The sequence below is a fragment of the Drosophila kikkawai genome, chromosome 2R (genome assembly GCF_030179895.1).
Source record: "Drosophila kikkawai strain 14028-0561.14 chromosome 2R, DkikHiC1v2, whole genome shotgun sequence".
Classification (NCBI taxonomy): domain Eukaryota; kingdom Metazoa; phylum Arthropoda; class Insecta; order Diptera; family Drosophilidae; genus Drosophila; species Drosophila kikkawai.
Genome location: NC_091729.1, coordinates 19,302,071 through 19,319,950, shown reverse-complemented (window position 1 = coordinate 19,319,950; position 17,880 = coordinate 19,302,071). Strand labels below are relative to the sequence as shown.

Sequence of the window (17,880 nt, the reverse complement as noted above, 5' to 3'; positions counted from 1 at the left end):
GATTTCTACTCCATTAACTTGACCCAAAGGTCCACTCAACGGGAAGCGCTTCAAGAAATCACTCTCACTCCCACGGTGCCCCCTTAAAGCCAAGTCCTGTATAAATGTCAAAGCAAGCAAGGCCCAGGAGTTGAACATTAGCCAAGTATTATGATTTGATGTGCCTCGATCCCGATCCCGATCCCCATTCCGAGCCCTTTGTGCCAAGTCACTTGTGCAGCTGAAGGCTTTCGGGACCAGGACTCAGAAGGCGAAGGTTCAGTGGGCCTGAATTGCAGGCTCAGCCCTGTTTCCAGCTGAAGTCACCGCCGAGGCCGCCCATCATGTGTAAAATTAGCTTATTCTGTTGGATAACCTGCAAGCCATCCTTATAACCATCCTCCGGACTCGGTCCCAGCCACTGGGCATAGAAATAGATTGCTCCGGTCGCTGTTGCATAATTCTCGGTGCGCTTAATGCAATTTTTATGTAGCCTGTGCATTAAGTCATAGTCAGGAGCCGGGAGGAGGACACATTTCTTTTGCCTGTTGGCGCATTAAATTTATATGGGAATTGCTCTGCCAGCCATATGGGACACCGGCAGGAGCAAGAGCAGGAGCAGGAGCGCCAGCAGCAGCAGCAGGAAAAATGGAAAATATCCCCCGCCCCACACCCACAAACTTTACCTCGACCGCAGCTCCTTCCTATTTTGACTTGCTGCCAAGCATAAATTTTACAAAACTCAACAAATAACCCTCGGGGCCGCACGGATAAGGCAGGATATGGCCAAGAGGGACCCAAGGACGAGCGTGGACTCCTGGACACTGCCAGGTTTTTCCCGATGCCATCTCCATGCCCTCGCTAAAATTTATTTTGTGGGCGTGCAGTTTTCAATTTGGCAGCTGCCTGGCCCAAAGTATACGCAGAAAGCCTGCCAAAGGCGTGTGTTCAGCAAAATCAATAAAAACACATTTAAAACCGCACCAGGACACTAACACGACACAAAAACCGTTGGCCCCATGGATGTGTTTTTGTGTCGAGTCAGCGGGACCACTCCCGAGGACTGCAGGCCAGTGGAGTCCGGTTGAGTCCAGAGTACAATGCTAATTCCGAGCGGATTTTGTCGGGTGCTCTGCTGGTGGTGGGAAGAAGGCTTCTCGGTCAGCATGGAACGAATTACTGCCTCTGGGCGAATGTTAATTCCATCAAGCTTTTCCCACTCGCGCTGTTTGCCCAGCCCGATTGCATTAGGTTCTCCCCCTCCTTGGCCTTCCACCCCGTACACCGTGGCGTATACGCATTGTTGCGACTTGAGTGCTGACGGCTGAGTCACCCGCTTTCGATTTACGTGCCGCGCTTTAAAAGTAGTTTGACCCATTTACAGGCCGTGCATTCTCCTCGTAAAAGCTAAGGCTGCTCCCTGACAAAAGTATCCTCCATTTGCAGAGACATCCGCACGTGGCAATAGGAGTTTGTCAGGCATTTATGTTTGCAATTTAAATGCTTTTCCCCCAGCTGGCTTTTCATTTCAGCCCGTTGACATACTGCGAGGCCTGCCCTGCCTTGTTCTTCTCCGGCGAACTTCCACCTGGAGGACTCTCCCACTACCGGGCATAAATACTTTCGTTTGCCTCCAGATGCAGATGCGGATGCGGATGCGGATGTGTTGCATAGTTTCGAGTGCCATTCAATGGAGTGTGCATCCCCGAACCACTCCACTTATTTATGCATTCGTGCGCACTTTTTCCCTGTCGCCGCTGCCGACGTTGGAGTGCATTTTAATTTCGTTTGCATATGACAGGCAGCGCCCCATCCTATGGGCCCATGGAATCCAGCGAGACTTTCATTCATTTGCCTGACGCTGCTTAAATATGCACGAAACCCCGGGCCTGGTCCCACTCACTTTCCCATGTTTGCAGCATACAAAATTCATCGAATTCATAAAATGGATTTATGAAGAGCGCTCTCGATTCGATTCGATTCGATTCGGTTCGGTTCGATTCGATTCGAGTCTGGCCTGCCTGACGTGGCGAAAATTCAAGAGATGCCAAAAACAAATTCGAGTGGATACATTAAGGCTTTGCAAATGTTGTGTAAGCACTGGAGATGCTCTCGCCAGCCTTTCAGCTCAAACATTTAACGTCTGTCGGTGATGGAGAATGCAAACGTTGCCAGCTGCAGCCATTATTTTTTCACAAAGTATTGAATCGACCATCGAAAGGAGGTAAGGTCAGGGGAGTTCATTCGGCCTTCGAATTACTGTCAGGACATATACACACGAGCTTGATATCGAGTAATTATAATGGAGAGGAGAAACTCAAATAAATTTTAAATGTTTAAAGCAGTTTATGGATGGTTATAATGTGTCTTATAATTCCGTTAAATTATAACCCCTTATTTGCTTATATTCAAATTGTAAATACATAACAAAGTCAAATGGTTTTTGTGTTATTTTTATGGGAATATAAGCTTCTTTATTTCCATTTCCAGCCCAGTTTTCAGGCCCTCGAATTGCTTTTCGTCATCACTCCCAAAGCAGATATATAAAACATAAAGACTTGAGAGCATTGAAATGTAAGCACCGAGGCTTTTATAACCTTTTTACAATCTAAGAACCCATCTGGTCAATTATCCACATCGAGCCCCTTGTTAGTCCCAATAAAAATGATACAAATTAATGAAACATAAGTCAAAAGCAGCGACGAACAGACATAAAATGCCAATCAAAAGCCTATCTGCCGAACGGAACCAGACAGCCGCCGCCCTGCCCGACTGTCCGGCATGGCCCCAAAAATGTTTGTAAGACTCCTTTGCCAGTCCCTGTACCCTCTACCCACTTCAAAAGGCGTCGCAACGTTGCACAGTCAATTTGCGTTCGAGATTTATAACAGTCACAATGCGCCGTTCCATGGAAACAGTTGACTCGGCACCCGTCACACCCGCGCACAACCAAAAATGGGACCAGGAGAGACGTGTCCTTGAAGCGGGCGCCCATCGAATCATCAACTGGGCCGCTGGTCCCGTTTCGGCGAGCGCTTTGCCATAAATATTTTTTGCTCGATCAAGTGTACTAATTTAATGTGTTGCCATGGCTATGGCCATGGCTATATATCCCACATATACCTAAGTATGTGTGTGTGTGTATGCATGCGAATCGATGACTCGACTGACTTTAGCAGGACTCCCGCCTGCCCCAACCACTCCCCGTGCGCTATCAGCGCTGGCAGGACATTCAAAACAAGATTTATGACAGGCGTGCGCTAACTGGAAGATGGTGGGGAAGAGGCCATGGCAGACAGGCAACAATAAAATGAAATCAACGTTACGAAACAAGAGAAATGACAACGTTGCTAAATGGGCTTATCTGAGGCAGCTAGCGGGTTGGAAAGAGACAGCTATCCAGCCATCCACCCAGCCGGCTCGGACCGTGCAAAGTTTTTCGATTGTCTGCCGAGCTCAACTTGGAGAATTTTTCGCTTGAAAATTTGATTAATGCTTCGCTCCTCTGACTGACGGCTATTAACAAGGAAGGGATATCCAGCGACAGGGCCAGAGATCAGGGGCCCCAACCGGGTACTGTGTGTGTGTAGCAGGTCATGATTTGCCGACTGAGATTTATCTTCTGGGATCCTATTAAATTTCCAAAAGAGCAACAAGCCATCGGGGTCACTTAAAAGTCCATGATGAGTGTTGTTTGCGGAGAAATGTTCTTGGGATTACACTGAGGGAAAACAATCAATACATCAAGGGTTTTCTTAAGGGAGTTGCTTAATTTGTTGTAACTTCTATACTATTATTGTTTAATATTAAATTACGCAAAAGAAAGGAATGCTTCAGGTAAAAGAACCTCCTACTAAAAATTATAGTTTTGTGTATGTATTTCTCAAGATTTTACCTTCCACCTTGCTCTCCTTTGTCTGCGTTAAATTAAGCCTTCTTTTGGACAACATTCTCCTTTTGTACCATTCTTATGCAACATCCTTGTGTGCGACGGGATCTGGGTGCACGGTGGCAGGTGCAGTTCAAAGCAATTTCATTGCTGAAACAAAAACCCGATCCTCTGTGAGCTCCTTTCCCGTGTTAATTATGTGCCCTGTGCAAGTTTCGCCAAGCATTTGTCTTTATTATGGGCTGAGCCCGAGCCTCGGGACGATGACTACCTGGCAGGCAGCAAGGACATCTGCCGCAGCTCCTTGCCAGCCCGAGCCTGTCGCCTTTATTATCATTGTTGCCGTCGCCGCTGCCGCCTGTCGCTGTTGCCTTTGTTTTTCCGCACTGACATTCGGGCGACACAATGCGAGGGATGGGCAGGGGTGTGGAATTCCGGGAGCATAAGCTCGGTAAGCTCAGTGGAATGGAGAGGCAACAATACATCATGTATGCAAAATGATGTATGCATGTAAATGACGACGACGACGACGCACAAGTGTTGCGAATTAGGCCAAGGAGAAGCATTAATAAACGCATTTAGTGGCCGCTGGCATACGCGGCGTATGCGCAATGCAAAGAAAAGGCATCGTGGGAGGTGAGGAATAAGCTTAGATAATCGCAGGCGCAGGCAGCAGAACAAGGATAAGAACAAGAACAAGAACAAGAAGCAGATGATGATGATGATATAGACGACACATGCAGGCTTATAATTTGCACGTGGCAGGCAGTCAGGCAGTCAGGCTCCTCCTGCCGCCATATTTTTCCCTCTGAGCATGCTAGTATATAGTGATAGTATGTGTACTTATTGTGTCACTGAGCTTGACATACTTTCCACTTAGGCAGCAGCATCAGCACCCCCACTCTTATTTTCCCCCAGCAAGTTTATCATTTGCAGCCTTAGTTATGCATAGTGTTACAGCCCGCGCGCCACTTTCACCCGCCTGGCAAGTCATCATTGTCGTCTCTCAAGTTGCTTGCTCAATTTTCTCCAGCGACTCGAGCCCGAGTCGTGCTGTTGCTGAGGCGACATTAGTCGTAATATGTCAGCCTGTTACTTTTAGCCGCCTACTTTTAAGTCTGCTATCTTTGCGACGGCGAGAGTGAAAATAAGGAAAAGCGGGGCGCTGCGGTCTCGTGTGTGTTTGCACACATTTCACTACATATCTTGAGGCGCACTGCAGGCAGTCCAGGATCCGCTTTCAGGGCCTGGATCTATGTATATGTCCTGCCAGCAGAGAAACCATTATAATTAACGCCGCTTGCTATGCTTTAATTCGCCCTCTCCAACATCCTCCCGTCCGCCTCCACTCAGCCACGCATAATTAACGTATAAATTACTTATAGTGTGACGTTAATAATCCGGGCGTTAATAGATTTTTCCTCTGTTTTTCCGGCCCATTTCCATTTGTTTATTCTGGCTAACGCACACGCAGGCTGCCAGCTGTGGCTAAAACGGAACTGCCCCCCTCCTCGGCGGGGCCAATGGCCTAAATTATCGATAATCAATGAATTTGGTCCTTTATTGTGTTTTCCCAATCGCTTTCAGGGGCAGCTCCAGTGTGTGTGTGTGTGTGTTTGTGTTTGGGTGCGGTAAAATAATTGTTTATCGAAATAATGGAAGCATTAATTTCCGCTTTATTGCAGTTGGCTTTTTGTTTATGCCGGTATACCTGCGACTATGTTTTATGCGCCAGTTGCCAGACCTAGCTCAGGCCGAGGATAATTAAATATTCAAGAGCCCCAAGGGTTCCCAAGCTCTTTATTAAAATCCAGAACACACACACACACACACGGATGGAGACTCATTAAAAATCCTCACTCAAAAGTCATGTTGCCTGCCCTGTCAAACATTTTGTAAGCAATTTAAGTGCAAAATCATGCGACAAACTATAAACCAACAAGCCGCAGACCCTCCTCCAATGGCAGGGGCGTGTCCGACAACTAATGAGACCCACAATCCTGGCCGGAGTGGGGGGGGGGAGGATAGAAATCCTGAAGTTCTGCTCCCTTAGCCATTGTCGCTGAGCCGCAAGGCATTCGAAAGGCAAACAAATAGACATTAAAAAAGGCACAAAACCAACAGCAATAATCAGTTGAGGGTCTAGCATTCAGCCGCTCCTCCCTCCCCTTGCCCACAGCATTATCACTATTCCGCACCGAACCGAACACCCCGACAAATGGCACAAAATTGTAGAGGTTGACGTTTAATTTGCCACTTTTATTAACAGCGCTCATATTAGGGACTCATTTATCAGGTCCACTGTCGCTCTTGCCGCTGTTGCTATTGTTATTGTTGTTGTTGTTGGACCAACAAAAAACAAAATGAAGCCCAGGAAAAGCCGAGGTGGGCGGGGGGATAACACCCTCCGCCAGCAGACATGGCACACAGTGTAGCAGTTGTGGGAATTATTTAATTTAGACACTGCGCTCAGACCTTCTGCATTGCTCTTGGAAATGGGAAGTGGGACGAGCACAGTGGAATGGAATGGTAAAAGAAGAGGATAAATAAATCAAAAGTGATTTAAAGACTCTACTTGAAATATCCCAATTTATTTTATGTAATTATTTATTAGAATAATTAGAATTGGAGCAGATAAATTGCATGATAAATTGCTGATAAGAGAAATAGGCAAGATATCATTTCAAATATATAAATCATATAAATAACATAAAAATATAGGTTAAAAAGACTAAAATTTTATTATTTTTACCTCACATACCCGTAAAATTCATCTAAATTTAAAAACGAGGTCAGTTTTGGATACTTTGTACCCCTCAAAGCCACTCCTGCTGCCTTTCCAAAGTGCCAACTCCTCACTCAAGCTGTATTGCTGTTACAACCATTGTACAAGGACTCCCAGAGCTGGGAGCACCCATTTAACTGGCAAGTTGTTTTTGCACTCTCATGATGCCACTGCTGCAGACAAGGACTAGGAGGAGAACCGGGACCGTGTTCTGGACCGGCAACGGGAATAGGAACAGGAACAGGAACCAACCAGGGCACAGACCAACTCCTAAGCTATTGCTTTGGCCCGAGCCGGGCCAAATTAATGACAATGACTCTGAACGCCATGGCGGAGTGGGATGCCGGCGTCCGTGTACCCACTGATTGTTCGGTGGGTTCTCCGGCCCCGAGTTGCTCCAGCTCCAGCTTCAGCTTCGGTTACTTTTTCAGTGTTTGTCTGCATTTGCACTGACACATGACAGAGCGTTTCATTTGTTGTGCGGCGGAGCATGACGCGAAGGAAGTGGGCTCTGATGCCTGGCCAGGATTAAATATTGCATTGCAAAAACTCAAGGGTTCGAAGGGCAGTTATGAAGTGTCTGGCCCACCCCCCAGACTATTCCCCAGTTAATTGAGAGGAAGGAAGCTGGTGGTTGGGTTGGGCGAGTCACTTAGCTGCTTATTAACTCGCCAACGATTGGGCCAAGACACGCAACCCAAACGCGGTTAACGCTACACTTATGAGCTGCTGCGGATCCTGGCCGGTGAGCAATGTAATTGGCTAACCGCTCACGTTCGGATTCCATTTCCACGGACACACATTCATCATTGCCAAGCCGGCTAATTGGCCGGCTGGCCGGCATAAATGGTTAGTGGCGGCGCTGCCAATGTGTAGGCCCATTCTGCGGCTGCGGCTAATCAGTATTAAGCTGCGGCACATGTCGGACAGGACTGACAATGCGCCAAACTGTAGACTGAGAGCCACTCCCCTCCCCCCGGTTAATGGGAATTAAATTTCGAAATTAAAAACTTCCTTTGCAGATGACGGAATCGCTTCTTTGGCCAAATATTTGCTGCCTGCCAACAGACGCATCATCAAAATGTTTTTCTTCTGCCGTATTTATGGCCGTGCAATGTAACAAACACATCATAAATGGGGCACAACACATACTTAATGAAATATTTATGTGCCTTCTGTGCGTGTGCGAGTGTGCGTGCGAGTGTGTGTGTGCAGTGAGCACATATTTGCCATACATTACGCACACATTACGGTCTGCTGTATTTGTATTTGCTTTACTCACAACAGCAGCAGCAGCAGCAGGGATATGAATTTTTTCTGTTTCGGGCGCCGAAATAAAACAAAAGATGCTGGGGAAAAAAACGTGCTGCATATACTTTGCTGCGCACTTTGAGGCCAGAGGCTACTGCTCTCTACGGTTTCATATTTTTTAATATATTAGCTAGGAAAATATTATATTATATTATGTCGTACGGCATAGAGGGAAAGATGTATGTATGCGCAACGACTGCCTTTAAATGGGCATGTAAATTTTATTTGTTTTTTACGAGCGCATAAATCAAAGAAAATTGTTTTTATACAAAAAATATGTGCGTTGCCCCTTTCAATGGCCGAACATTTCATATTTTATGCGGTCGGCGACCCTTTTCTGCAGGCATTTGCTACCAAAAAAAAGGGAGCTCGAGTCCCGGAGAAATCCTTGGTTGGAATTCCAACCATGCAGCGAATCCACCTACGATCAACTGCAGTCGATAGGAGGATTCCAATCAATACTCGAGTACAAAATAAACGCCTTCGGGCGTCGCTGTTCCCATTTGAGACCCTACGCATCTGGCCGTTTTCTTTGGATTTTTCCTCTTTGTTTTTCCAAAAATTGATTTCATTAATTTCTAATGCTATCTGAAAATATACAAGGAACAACAGCCGCTGGCTGTTTTCACAATGAGAGAGGAACAGAGCCGGCAAATACATCAATGGAGAATAAAAAATATAAAAAGCAGAGGGCAACGTATATATTTTCACAGAAAAACGAAAAAAGCAAACTGTACTCCACGAATTATATCAAAAACGAAATGAGCAAATGTATATATGTGAAAAGACACTGAATTGAGACAGAAACAAATACTGTATACCCTATAAAGAAATGTAAATAATACTAGAGAAAGTAAAACTTTACACATTTCATTAACTACATGCCATTTGGTCTTGAGTTCATGAGGTTTTAAAAATTAAAATCATTATCAAGTTCCCCCATAATTATACATATTCCAGTGGACTCTTTGAGTTCCCTTACAGAAAATGGCATGAAAACGTATCAAATAAAAATGAGATGAGGAATTAAATAAAATAAGATACTCTTGTTGAAAATTTCATTTGGAAATTCCTTGTGCAGCAATTAGGGGAAATTCGTTTGGGTTTTTTTTCCCTTAATTTGCGTTGTTTGTGCCATCTTGGCTTTTGGCATAAGAAAATTAATTTAGCCCTGTAATTGTGTTGCTCTCTTTTTTGTAAGGACACTACAAATCCTTGAAGGCAATTTCCATTTGTTCTTCGCTGCTACGTTTTCATTATGTAATTATTTCCACATGCTCACGTTCGCACATCGAATTCATTACATTTTTTTTTCTTTGGTTTATCAGATTCACCTTTTTGGGAGCAGAAAACTAAAACTAAACCAGGGCTGGCCCAGCGCTTGTCGAGTCAGCAACGCATTACCCGATCCCACTTTCAGATAAAAGTAAAAGCAGCGACACGTAAACGGTCACGGCTTCGCACACAACCAAGTCCTGCTACCAAAAAAACTCACACAGATTCGCACACAATCACTCTAATACACGCAACGTGTTGGCACCCCTTTCTTATGCAACAATTTTCGAATGCTGGCCGAAATCACAGACTCTCAGACGGGCACAAAGAGCCGGCTTAATGGCCCCGGCGGATGGAATGGGCTTGGATGGGGCCGAAAGGACGAAGGACGACATAGAGACCCGCATAAAAGGCTCTCCAAATGCAGGCGGAGGCCCTTTTAAGTATCTATAAAATGAAAATGTTTATAGAAAAAGTGCTCAAGTGACTTGATTTGTGCATTAAAGATATGTGTATATAGGTTCCACCTGACACGGAGTATTTCCTCGACCATAAAATGCAAGAGATACCGCTGAGCCAGAGCCAGAGCCTGAGCCCGGTGCCACGTGCTTGTATCTCCCAGATACTTATGCTGGGTGGCAGGCATAATGTAAATGCGAAAAGGGTAGACCGGCGCACACATTCACAATGGCCACTAAAATTCGGCCGTTAAGAATCCTTTAAGGGGCATCGGGACCGGAAGTGAAAGTTTTCCATAGTCAGTCAGTCTGTTACTCAGCCATTTACTGCATTTTTATGTGAGCGGAGGTGGAGGAAGGAGATGGCGAGGACCGACATATGGAGATTGGCCCTTGCCATTGATGGTTTATGTAAGAGCCGGTTGTGTGGCCGAGAATCCGGATCGTTATAGTTATGTATGGGATGTAAAATGAACAGACGACATGGGAACTCTCCTCAAGATGGGCCACAGTCCGTAATGAAATGAAGTGTATAACATTTTATTTTACGAGTGCGTATTCAGTTTGCTGAAATATAATGAATACCATTTGATGGCACAATAAAACTATTGATTTTAAGGCGATTTAGCATTTAGATTAAGTTTTCAGTAACGGATATAAATAAATGCTTAAGAACTACCCAAGTTAAGATGAAAATCCTGCGTTTTGTGCTTCTTGTTTAATTAATTATTATTATTAAACTTCAATTAAGCTAATGGAAAGGGTAACTTAGGCCAAGCTATACAGCTTTATCGATCCGTGAAAGAGTTCTTCCTTTAAAGCAATTGTCCTGTTTAATTTTCCCTTAAAAACCCTCGCTATTTTCGTAATCCCATTACTTCTCGCCCGTGTTAATGGGATACGAATTAAATTTAATATAAAATTCATTTGGCCAAATCAAGGAGACCGAGACAAAGCGATTGCTTGTTACACTTTTCGGACTGGCCGAGTCGAGCACTTTCAATAATTGCCACTTTGGCGCCCATTAAAGCCAACTTATGCCCACGATTGACTGCTGCAACAGCCGAGGCCTATCCCCCGGCCCTCTTCTCGAGTCCCTTTTCTACGACTCTCTTTCTGGCCAGCTCCACCTAGAACGCATAATCATTATCGTTACAGTTTATTGCACATTAAAACTGCGCCGCTGTCGCCCTTTACTTTTATGCCACCGTCGCTGGGCCAAACACTTGGCATTACATAAAGCAAATGGCCATAAAACGGAACTGAGAACATGGCCGAGACGAAGGGAAGAAGAGAACGAACTCGAACGAGTCTTGACCGACTCGTAATTGTCACCCTCAGCGCCTTTTGTTGGAATTTACACATGAATAGTTGCCGGACCTCCTGCCAGTGGGAATTTAATTTAATTGCGCCTGAAATTTGCTTCCATCTCGAGCACCCTCTCTCTCCGCGAATCGTTCGCCTCAATTGTATTTGAAATTTTTATTTGATTTTTATTTAATTTTTAAGTACTCCCCAGGCGGGTCCCAAGTGTATGCAATTAGCGGAGGAGTCCCGAATATCTCTCAATCTCAATATGATTTGCAGTTGGCCAAAATTTACGATTGAATGAAGCTGAACCCTTCGCTTAAGCTTAAGCCCGACTAAAAAGCAAATCCAATAAAACGGGGTTAGAGCTGTCACGCTTATTTTATTTGATAGCCCCATGATTTTAGCAAATTATGCAAATGTTTGCACTTATTTGAAACAACATTTTTGTTACTCATATTGAGTCGCCGCACTCGCTCTCAATTCCCTCGGTTGCTGGCAAATATTGACAAGAGTTTTATTTAAATTTGGCTGCCAATTCCTTGGCAGGAGTTTCCGGCAATGTCACTGCGCTCCTTCCCCTGCTGCCACGTTCTGCGCATATTTTTGCGAAATCAGCAAATGTTGCCGTTGTCAACTGACTTGGCCCCTGCCATGTCTCGATTCGCAGATTCTATTTTTTCTGCCTGCCGTCTTCGCTTCCGTCGACAGTCGTCGAAGGAGCAGTGGGTAGTGAAGCAAATGCCACTAATATGAAAGCAAATTTGCATAATAATTTTTGCCAGATTCTTTTGCTAGCTCTCTGCCGTCATATTTAAGTTGAAATTCCTTTAGTTTGGCTTTCGAATATCACGATTTGGTTACTCTTTAATGCTTGTTTATTTTCACAGCGGTCAAAGCACTTGCCACTGCCACTGCCACTGCTAATTATATTAATTGAATTTAATGGCATTTAATGAGAAAATTAATTAAACTGCTTTATTTATTGCGTCACATTAAACGGATATATTTTTTTCTAGCTTCTGACAAAGAGAGCGGTTTGTTTTTTTTGCGGAATTTGGCCTGTGGCTTTGGTTAATATGACAACTACTATTGGACAAAAAAAACGAGGTTTTTTCTTCTATTCATAAAGCGTGTGTAATTAAAGAGCCAGCTGGGTCCGATTATTCATTAATAAATTGCATTAATCTTAAAGCTTAAAGCAAATATATGAAATATTTCATAATGAAAGTAAACTATTGAGCTTGAGCTCAATTGTTGGTACAATAAAATAAATAATCCAAAGTTAAAGTTCATTTATCTGCACACCTTACGCCTGTTTGCCCCCCTTGGCAATAAAAATAATTGGCTATAAATGCGCCAAGAGTCAAAACAAGAAGGCCAATTGTCAAGGAGCCAAGGAGAGTGCCACGAGTGGCTGGCAAAATGGAGACCCGGGAAGGAATAAGAAATCAACACATTGCTTTTAATTAATGGAAGCTGCAGAGCACACACAACATACACCACTTCCCAGTGGCAATGGCAGTTACCGTGGCGTTTTTATGACTTTCCGCCTGGCATCTGGGAATGCCATCAAATCGGAGCGAAACTGGGGTGAGAAAGTCACCTTGTCGCTTGTCAGTTTCAAGTGCGTTGAGTTATAATTTTATGTGCAATTAATTTGCCACCACACAAGCACTCACACACACACACACACACACACACACTCGTTTAATGCGTTTCCTGGCTTGTACGTGGGGCCAACTAATGAGCCAACAGCTACTGTTTTGGCCTGTCTGGGCTAGAAATTTTTGTTTAGCCCGCAAAAGCAATTTTAATGGCCACCGTGTTTTGGCAATTAATGTTGATGGCTTTTTTATGGTTCAAAACGACATGGAAAAAAAAAACACAGCCGTTTTCCATGCATCCAGAATGCAATTCGTTCGATCAGTTTGCTTTATTCAAGCCGATAGCTGGAAAACAAATCAGCACAAGTGGACAAACGTGGCCGAAATTGCAAATTCCAGCACAAAACCACGCACAGCCTCTGGACATTTTGCGATTGATTTTTGTTGTGGCTGCGAAAAAAGGAAGGGCAAGGGGAGAACGAACTGCGTTTGGGCCCAGAGAAAATCTCTAATTAGCTAATTGCTATAATTAAATGTTTTGCCAATGTTGGCATTTCGTTTAACTCGGGCGCAAGGATAATGTAAATTCTGAGAGCTGCCCTCGCTGTGCCAGTGTGTGTGTGTGTGTGTGTGTGCGCTGTGTTGTCCTTCCGCTTTTGTGTTAGTATATGTGCAAGTGTGTGTGTTTGGGGCCGACGTCATCATCATTACCATCATTGGCATTGTTATTATTGCGGTTGCCCTCGTGCCTCGGCACTGGCTGTGCTCGCTCCGTAATGGCAAATCGAACATATTTGCATATGAAATGAGCGAAAAATCGAAACATGGCGGCAGCCAGGCCCGGGCCATGTGGAGCCCCAACAAAACAAAAAAAAAGAAAAGGGAACCCAGCGATTTCCGGCTTAGGAGCCATCACATTTTAAACGAGTCTCCCCCGCTCCGACTTGGCCGATTATTATGCAGAATCGAAAGTCAGGCGGCAGCACAAACCATTTATAATCATCATAAATTATGCATTGCATTATCGCTGGAGAGTCGCGCAGCTTGCCTTTTTCCCCCCAGATGATTAGCAACTAATTCCGCGGAGCGGCCACGCGGCGTATGAGTAATATGCGCCGCCTGCAGTTGAGCTGTGAGTTGGGTTCGCAATTAAATCATCTCTTGCGGTCGGCCAGTGCATGGGGAACTCTCAACAAACTGTAATAACTTTGTTTGGGCCCCGTCAAAACGCTGAGCCTACGAAATGCAAATGAGTTAACAAGTGAATTTAAATGAGATACAAACAACGGAGGAATTCCGTGACGAGGGACCGCCTTTCGGCCAAACAGACAAAAAGGGCTAACAAACTTTTTCGGGAAAGGAAATTTTAAACAGGGAAATTAGACCGGCTCTCTGGCCCAATCTTATAAAATTTAAATTAAAATCAGACCAAACCCGGTTGGAAGAAGCCCCTGTCCCGAAATTAATGTCAACTTCAAACAGTAATCCCTCTCTGTCTCTCTTTCCCGTCTTGCGCTTTAAACAAAGCGGCAAAATATGAGCGGACAAAGCAACTGCGAATAATGAAAAGGCAAACGAATCTTAAGTGCAGGCCAAAAATAACACAAATAAATGCTGAGCAAAAGGGAAATTGTTAAGAGCAAAGACTCGGAAAATAAGCCAAGCCAAAGGACATAACTCAAAAACTGGCTGAGCAAAAGTAACACAAAAAGCGAAAAAAAAGGAAGGCAGCAAAATAAAAGAAAAGAAGAAGCCGGCGAAATGAGGAAGAACAATCCCCGCCGCCTTGAAAGCCGAACGAAATTAGCATAAAAAAAGGATTTGCTCGCTAATTTCACTTTAATGTGAGAGGGCAAAAGAAAAGGCGCAGGACAGCGATGAAGACGTCGCGTCCATTACGTCACTTTTATCTCGCCGCCTGCGCCCCCTCCAAGACGTCTTTTCGCCTTTATTTATAGCATTATTAGTTGGGCCAAGCGAAAGTTCGCAGCAAGCTCCCCGCTACTTGGCTTTTCGGGGGGTCCCTGGTCCCAATAACAAAGTGCTAATGCCCTCGGCTAATTATACATCATTTGTTAGCCACATTTTTTTGCAGTACAGCCTCTTCCCTGCACTCCCTTCTGCTCATTTTTTTGTCTTTCGTCTCGTGTTCTTTGAGCTCGAATATTTGGCCACCTTTTCTTGAAGCCTATTTGTGGAATTTAAGAAGATTTTCTACTATAACTATAAATATGGATAAAGCCTTATTTTCGACCCTATAAAGACTAAGTTTTTCCTTAATTTCTAGGTCCTCCCGTGCTATCCGAGTCCATAATGGGCACAGTCGGCCGACTGCCCTGCAACGTCACCCCGCCCATCTACGAGGATCGTGTGGCGTTGGTCATCTGGTACAAGGTCGGCCTAAAGACGCCCATTTACAGGTGAGTCCCGGCACGTTTTGGAAGAATTTTTAGGGAAGGGAAAGAGCTTTTCAATAACCTAAGTGCAGTGGCAGGGGGCCTCCCATCTGAATGACACATTTTCAGAGTCGCCTTAAATCTTTAAGCCGTCGTGTCAAATGCAGAGCCACAAGCCGCAGAGCAGAGCAAAGCGGAGCAGAGCTGAGCGATGCTGAACACCCACCTGACCGCAAACATTTCAACCGCACACACTCAGACAGACACGCACGGGTCCATAAATAAACAAAATTGATTACCGCAGACAACTTTTGACGCACTCAACCCGCTCGCCATCCGCCATCCACTCGCCAATCGCCACTCTCCACTCAGCCCGGCAACACAAACCAAACAGATGAGGCGGGAAATTGGATCGGATGCCGGAGACCTGCACATGTCAGTTACCGCATTCGAGGAGAGTTTTCATTCTGATTTAATGGCGGCTAATTAAGCCGATTTTTTCTCCGTTTGCAGTCTGGAGTCCGTCAGCCTGCAGACATGAAATTAGCATAACTAGAAAATTATACGCAGAGGAGCTGCCGAAAGTGGGCAAAGTTTCTCGGCGGTTCGCTCCAAGGTTACATTCGGCAGCAAAAACTTTTTCAATTATTCATGTCTAACATTATGTCGTAGTGGTGGCAGCTAGTACCGAGTATCTTGTATCTACCAGATACACGTCTACATCAAAGGCGTGAAACTTTAATTGGATTCGTCTGACTGGGATGTGTGTGTGTGTGTATGTGGTGATTAGCTGATTGCTAGGCAGCCTTCCAACCAGCCAGGCAGCCATCCTGCCAGCTAGCCATTGACATGCGGCCAAAACTAATTGAACTTCGGGCACTTCAAGGACTTGGAAATGACTCGAGCGAAAGTAGTAATTAGCGTTGCATAACGACCGGCAGAACCAAGCTCGAACTGAGCTCAACTCTTGTTTGTAATTAAAAACCACTCAGCAAGTAAATTAATCATAAAAGAAAGCGCTGCCCAGACGCTGGACCAGGCCACGCCCGCTGGTAAAAATTTAATTTTCGCCAAGCATTGGCAGCGCTCGATTCTGGTCCTTTTCGACATTGACTTTTTATTGCCCGGCTGACATACGAGCTCCGGCCACGTCAGGTCCTTCTGCAGAACCTCATTATCCGTTCGAGAGCGCCATATGTTCGAAGCAAATCAAAATCGAAATGCAATAAAACACAGGCTTTGCAATCCGAGCAGTTGTCGAGGGCGAAGGATATATAGAGATGCAGGGGAATTTATGGCGCTTTCCTGGCTGGCGAAAATATGTACTCTTCATGCCAAACAAACGGCCGGCCGCTTGTCGATCTAATTTAGGTGAGATTTTCCAGCAATTTGAATGCCAATTGAGTTGGCAACTCGAAGCAAGGCCCTGGGGCCAGGCACTAAATGATTAATTCATAAGTTGTAGCATATCAGTGGGCGAGTAGGCACTCAAATCGGGCTCCGAACTTCGATGCTCCGGGCGGGGATTACTTTCTGGATCTCAATTAAAAACGCTTTCGGCCGCTTTAAGGCTTGCCAAAATAGAATATTACGCCGAAGCGTGCATAATTAACTATGTGTTGCCAGCCAAGAATGCCGGGCGGAGTGCTTTAAGCCCAATTAACTTCGCCACTCGGCTAAATGTTGACCCAAATCGGGTATCACAGCGAACACTCCTCTCCCTCCACTTCTCAGCTGGCTTGAAACTTTTTAAACCCAATGCTGGCCCGAAGTTGGAGCAGTGCGGTGGCATGGACACTTTAAGACCATTGATTGACCACCAAAATGAGCTCATTACGGCCAGTAACGGCAGAACGGAATAATCAATAATTGGGAATTTCAAGCGAAAACAATAAATTACAGTGTGGGGGGAGGGGGCGGTGTGTATTATTAATTCATTGCAGAACCCAATTACTCCGGCGGCGATAATAAAAAACTTCAACATGGCGTGAGAAAGTAATGGCAGTGGTGGGGCGACTTTTGTTTTCCTTTTGGCTCAGGCTGATACACAGGAATTCTTTTAATTTTTCCCAGGCCCACACTGAGGGAAATACAAGATAATATAAATATTTGACAATTAATTAAAATAGGTACATTTTTTAATTAAATTTATAAGGCTAAAAGTGTCTTAGTTTGGGACATTTTACACATCTAAAAGGACTATAAATATTATAATAAGAATATATATAAATCAATAGATAAAAACCCTATTTCAGGTAATTATTTTTCCTAGTGCACTTCTGATTATCGCTTCCTTTTTCCCCCCGTTTCAGTGTGGATACACGCGACTCCAACTTCGCCCAGGGCACGCACTGGTCGGATGAGACCTATCGGGAGCGGCTCTCCTTCTACGTGGAGGGACGTGCCGGCACGCTGACCATCAAGTCAACCACCGAGGACGACACGGGCGAGTATCGCTGCCGCGTCGACTTCCAGAAGAGTCCGACGCGTAACTCCAAAGTGAATTTAACTGTCATAAGTAAGTACGGGCATCAAGCCACTCGACTTGCTCGCCATTCTGTTTGCTCACGATGTGCGGGGCAGCATAATTGAGCAGCTAATTTGTGCGGCAACATATCCTGGCCGGGTGGTGTCCTCAAGCCTCTCCTCAACTCCATTCTTCTGCGTTCCGGTCCAACCACGCCACTCAGCTCTTGGACAAACACATTAGTTACAGAATAAGACGCCAACTATATGTTCGGGTTGCCAACTTTTCCCTTATTTTAACCCACTGCCCCCACCCGGGTTGCAGTCCTGCACTTGGCAAACAGATTTTAAAGTGCCAACTTGGCCAGAAGTTTAAACTTGGCTGGTTAAAGCTGCTCGAGGAGAA

At 45.0% G+C, this 17,880-nt stretch overlaps 1 protein-coding gene across 6 annotated transcripts in view; it reads left to right on the top strand.

The window, feature by feature from the left end:
- The window catches only part of side-VIII (sidestep VIII), a 56,494-nt gene that overhangs the window by 21,775 nt on the left and 16,839 nt on the right, over positions 1 to 17,880 (top strand). For all 6 annotated transcript variants that reach the window (XM_070284551.1, XM_041777133.2, XM_041777135.2 and 3 more), the window contains 2 exons: positions 14,900 to 15,032; positions 17,321 to 17,526. In XM_070284551.1, the coding sequence (XP_070140652.1) occupies positions 14,900 to 15,032; positions 17,321 to 17,526 (339 nt within the window). The remainder of the gene's footprint in view (positions 1 to 14,899; positions 15,033 to 17,320; positions 17,527 to 17,880) is intronic.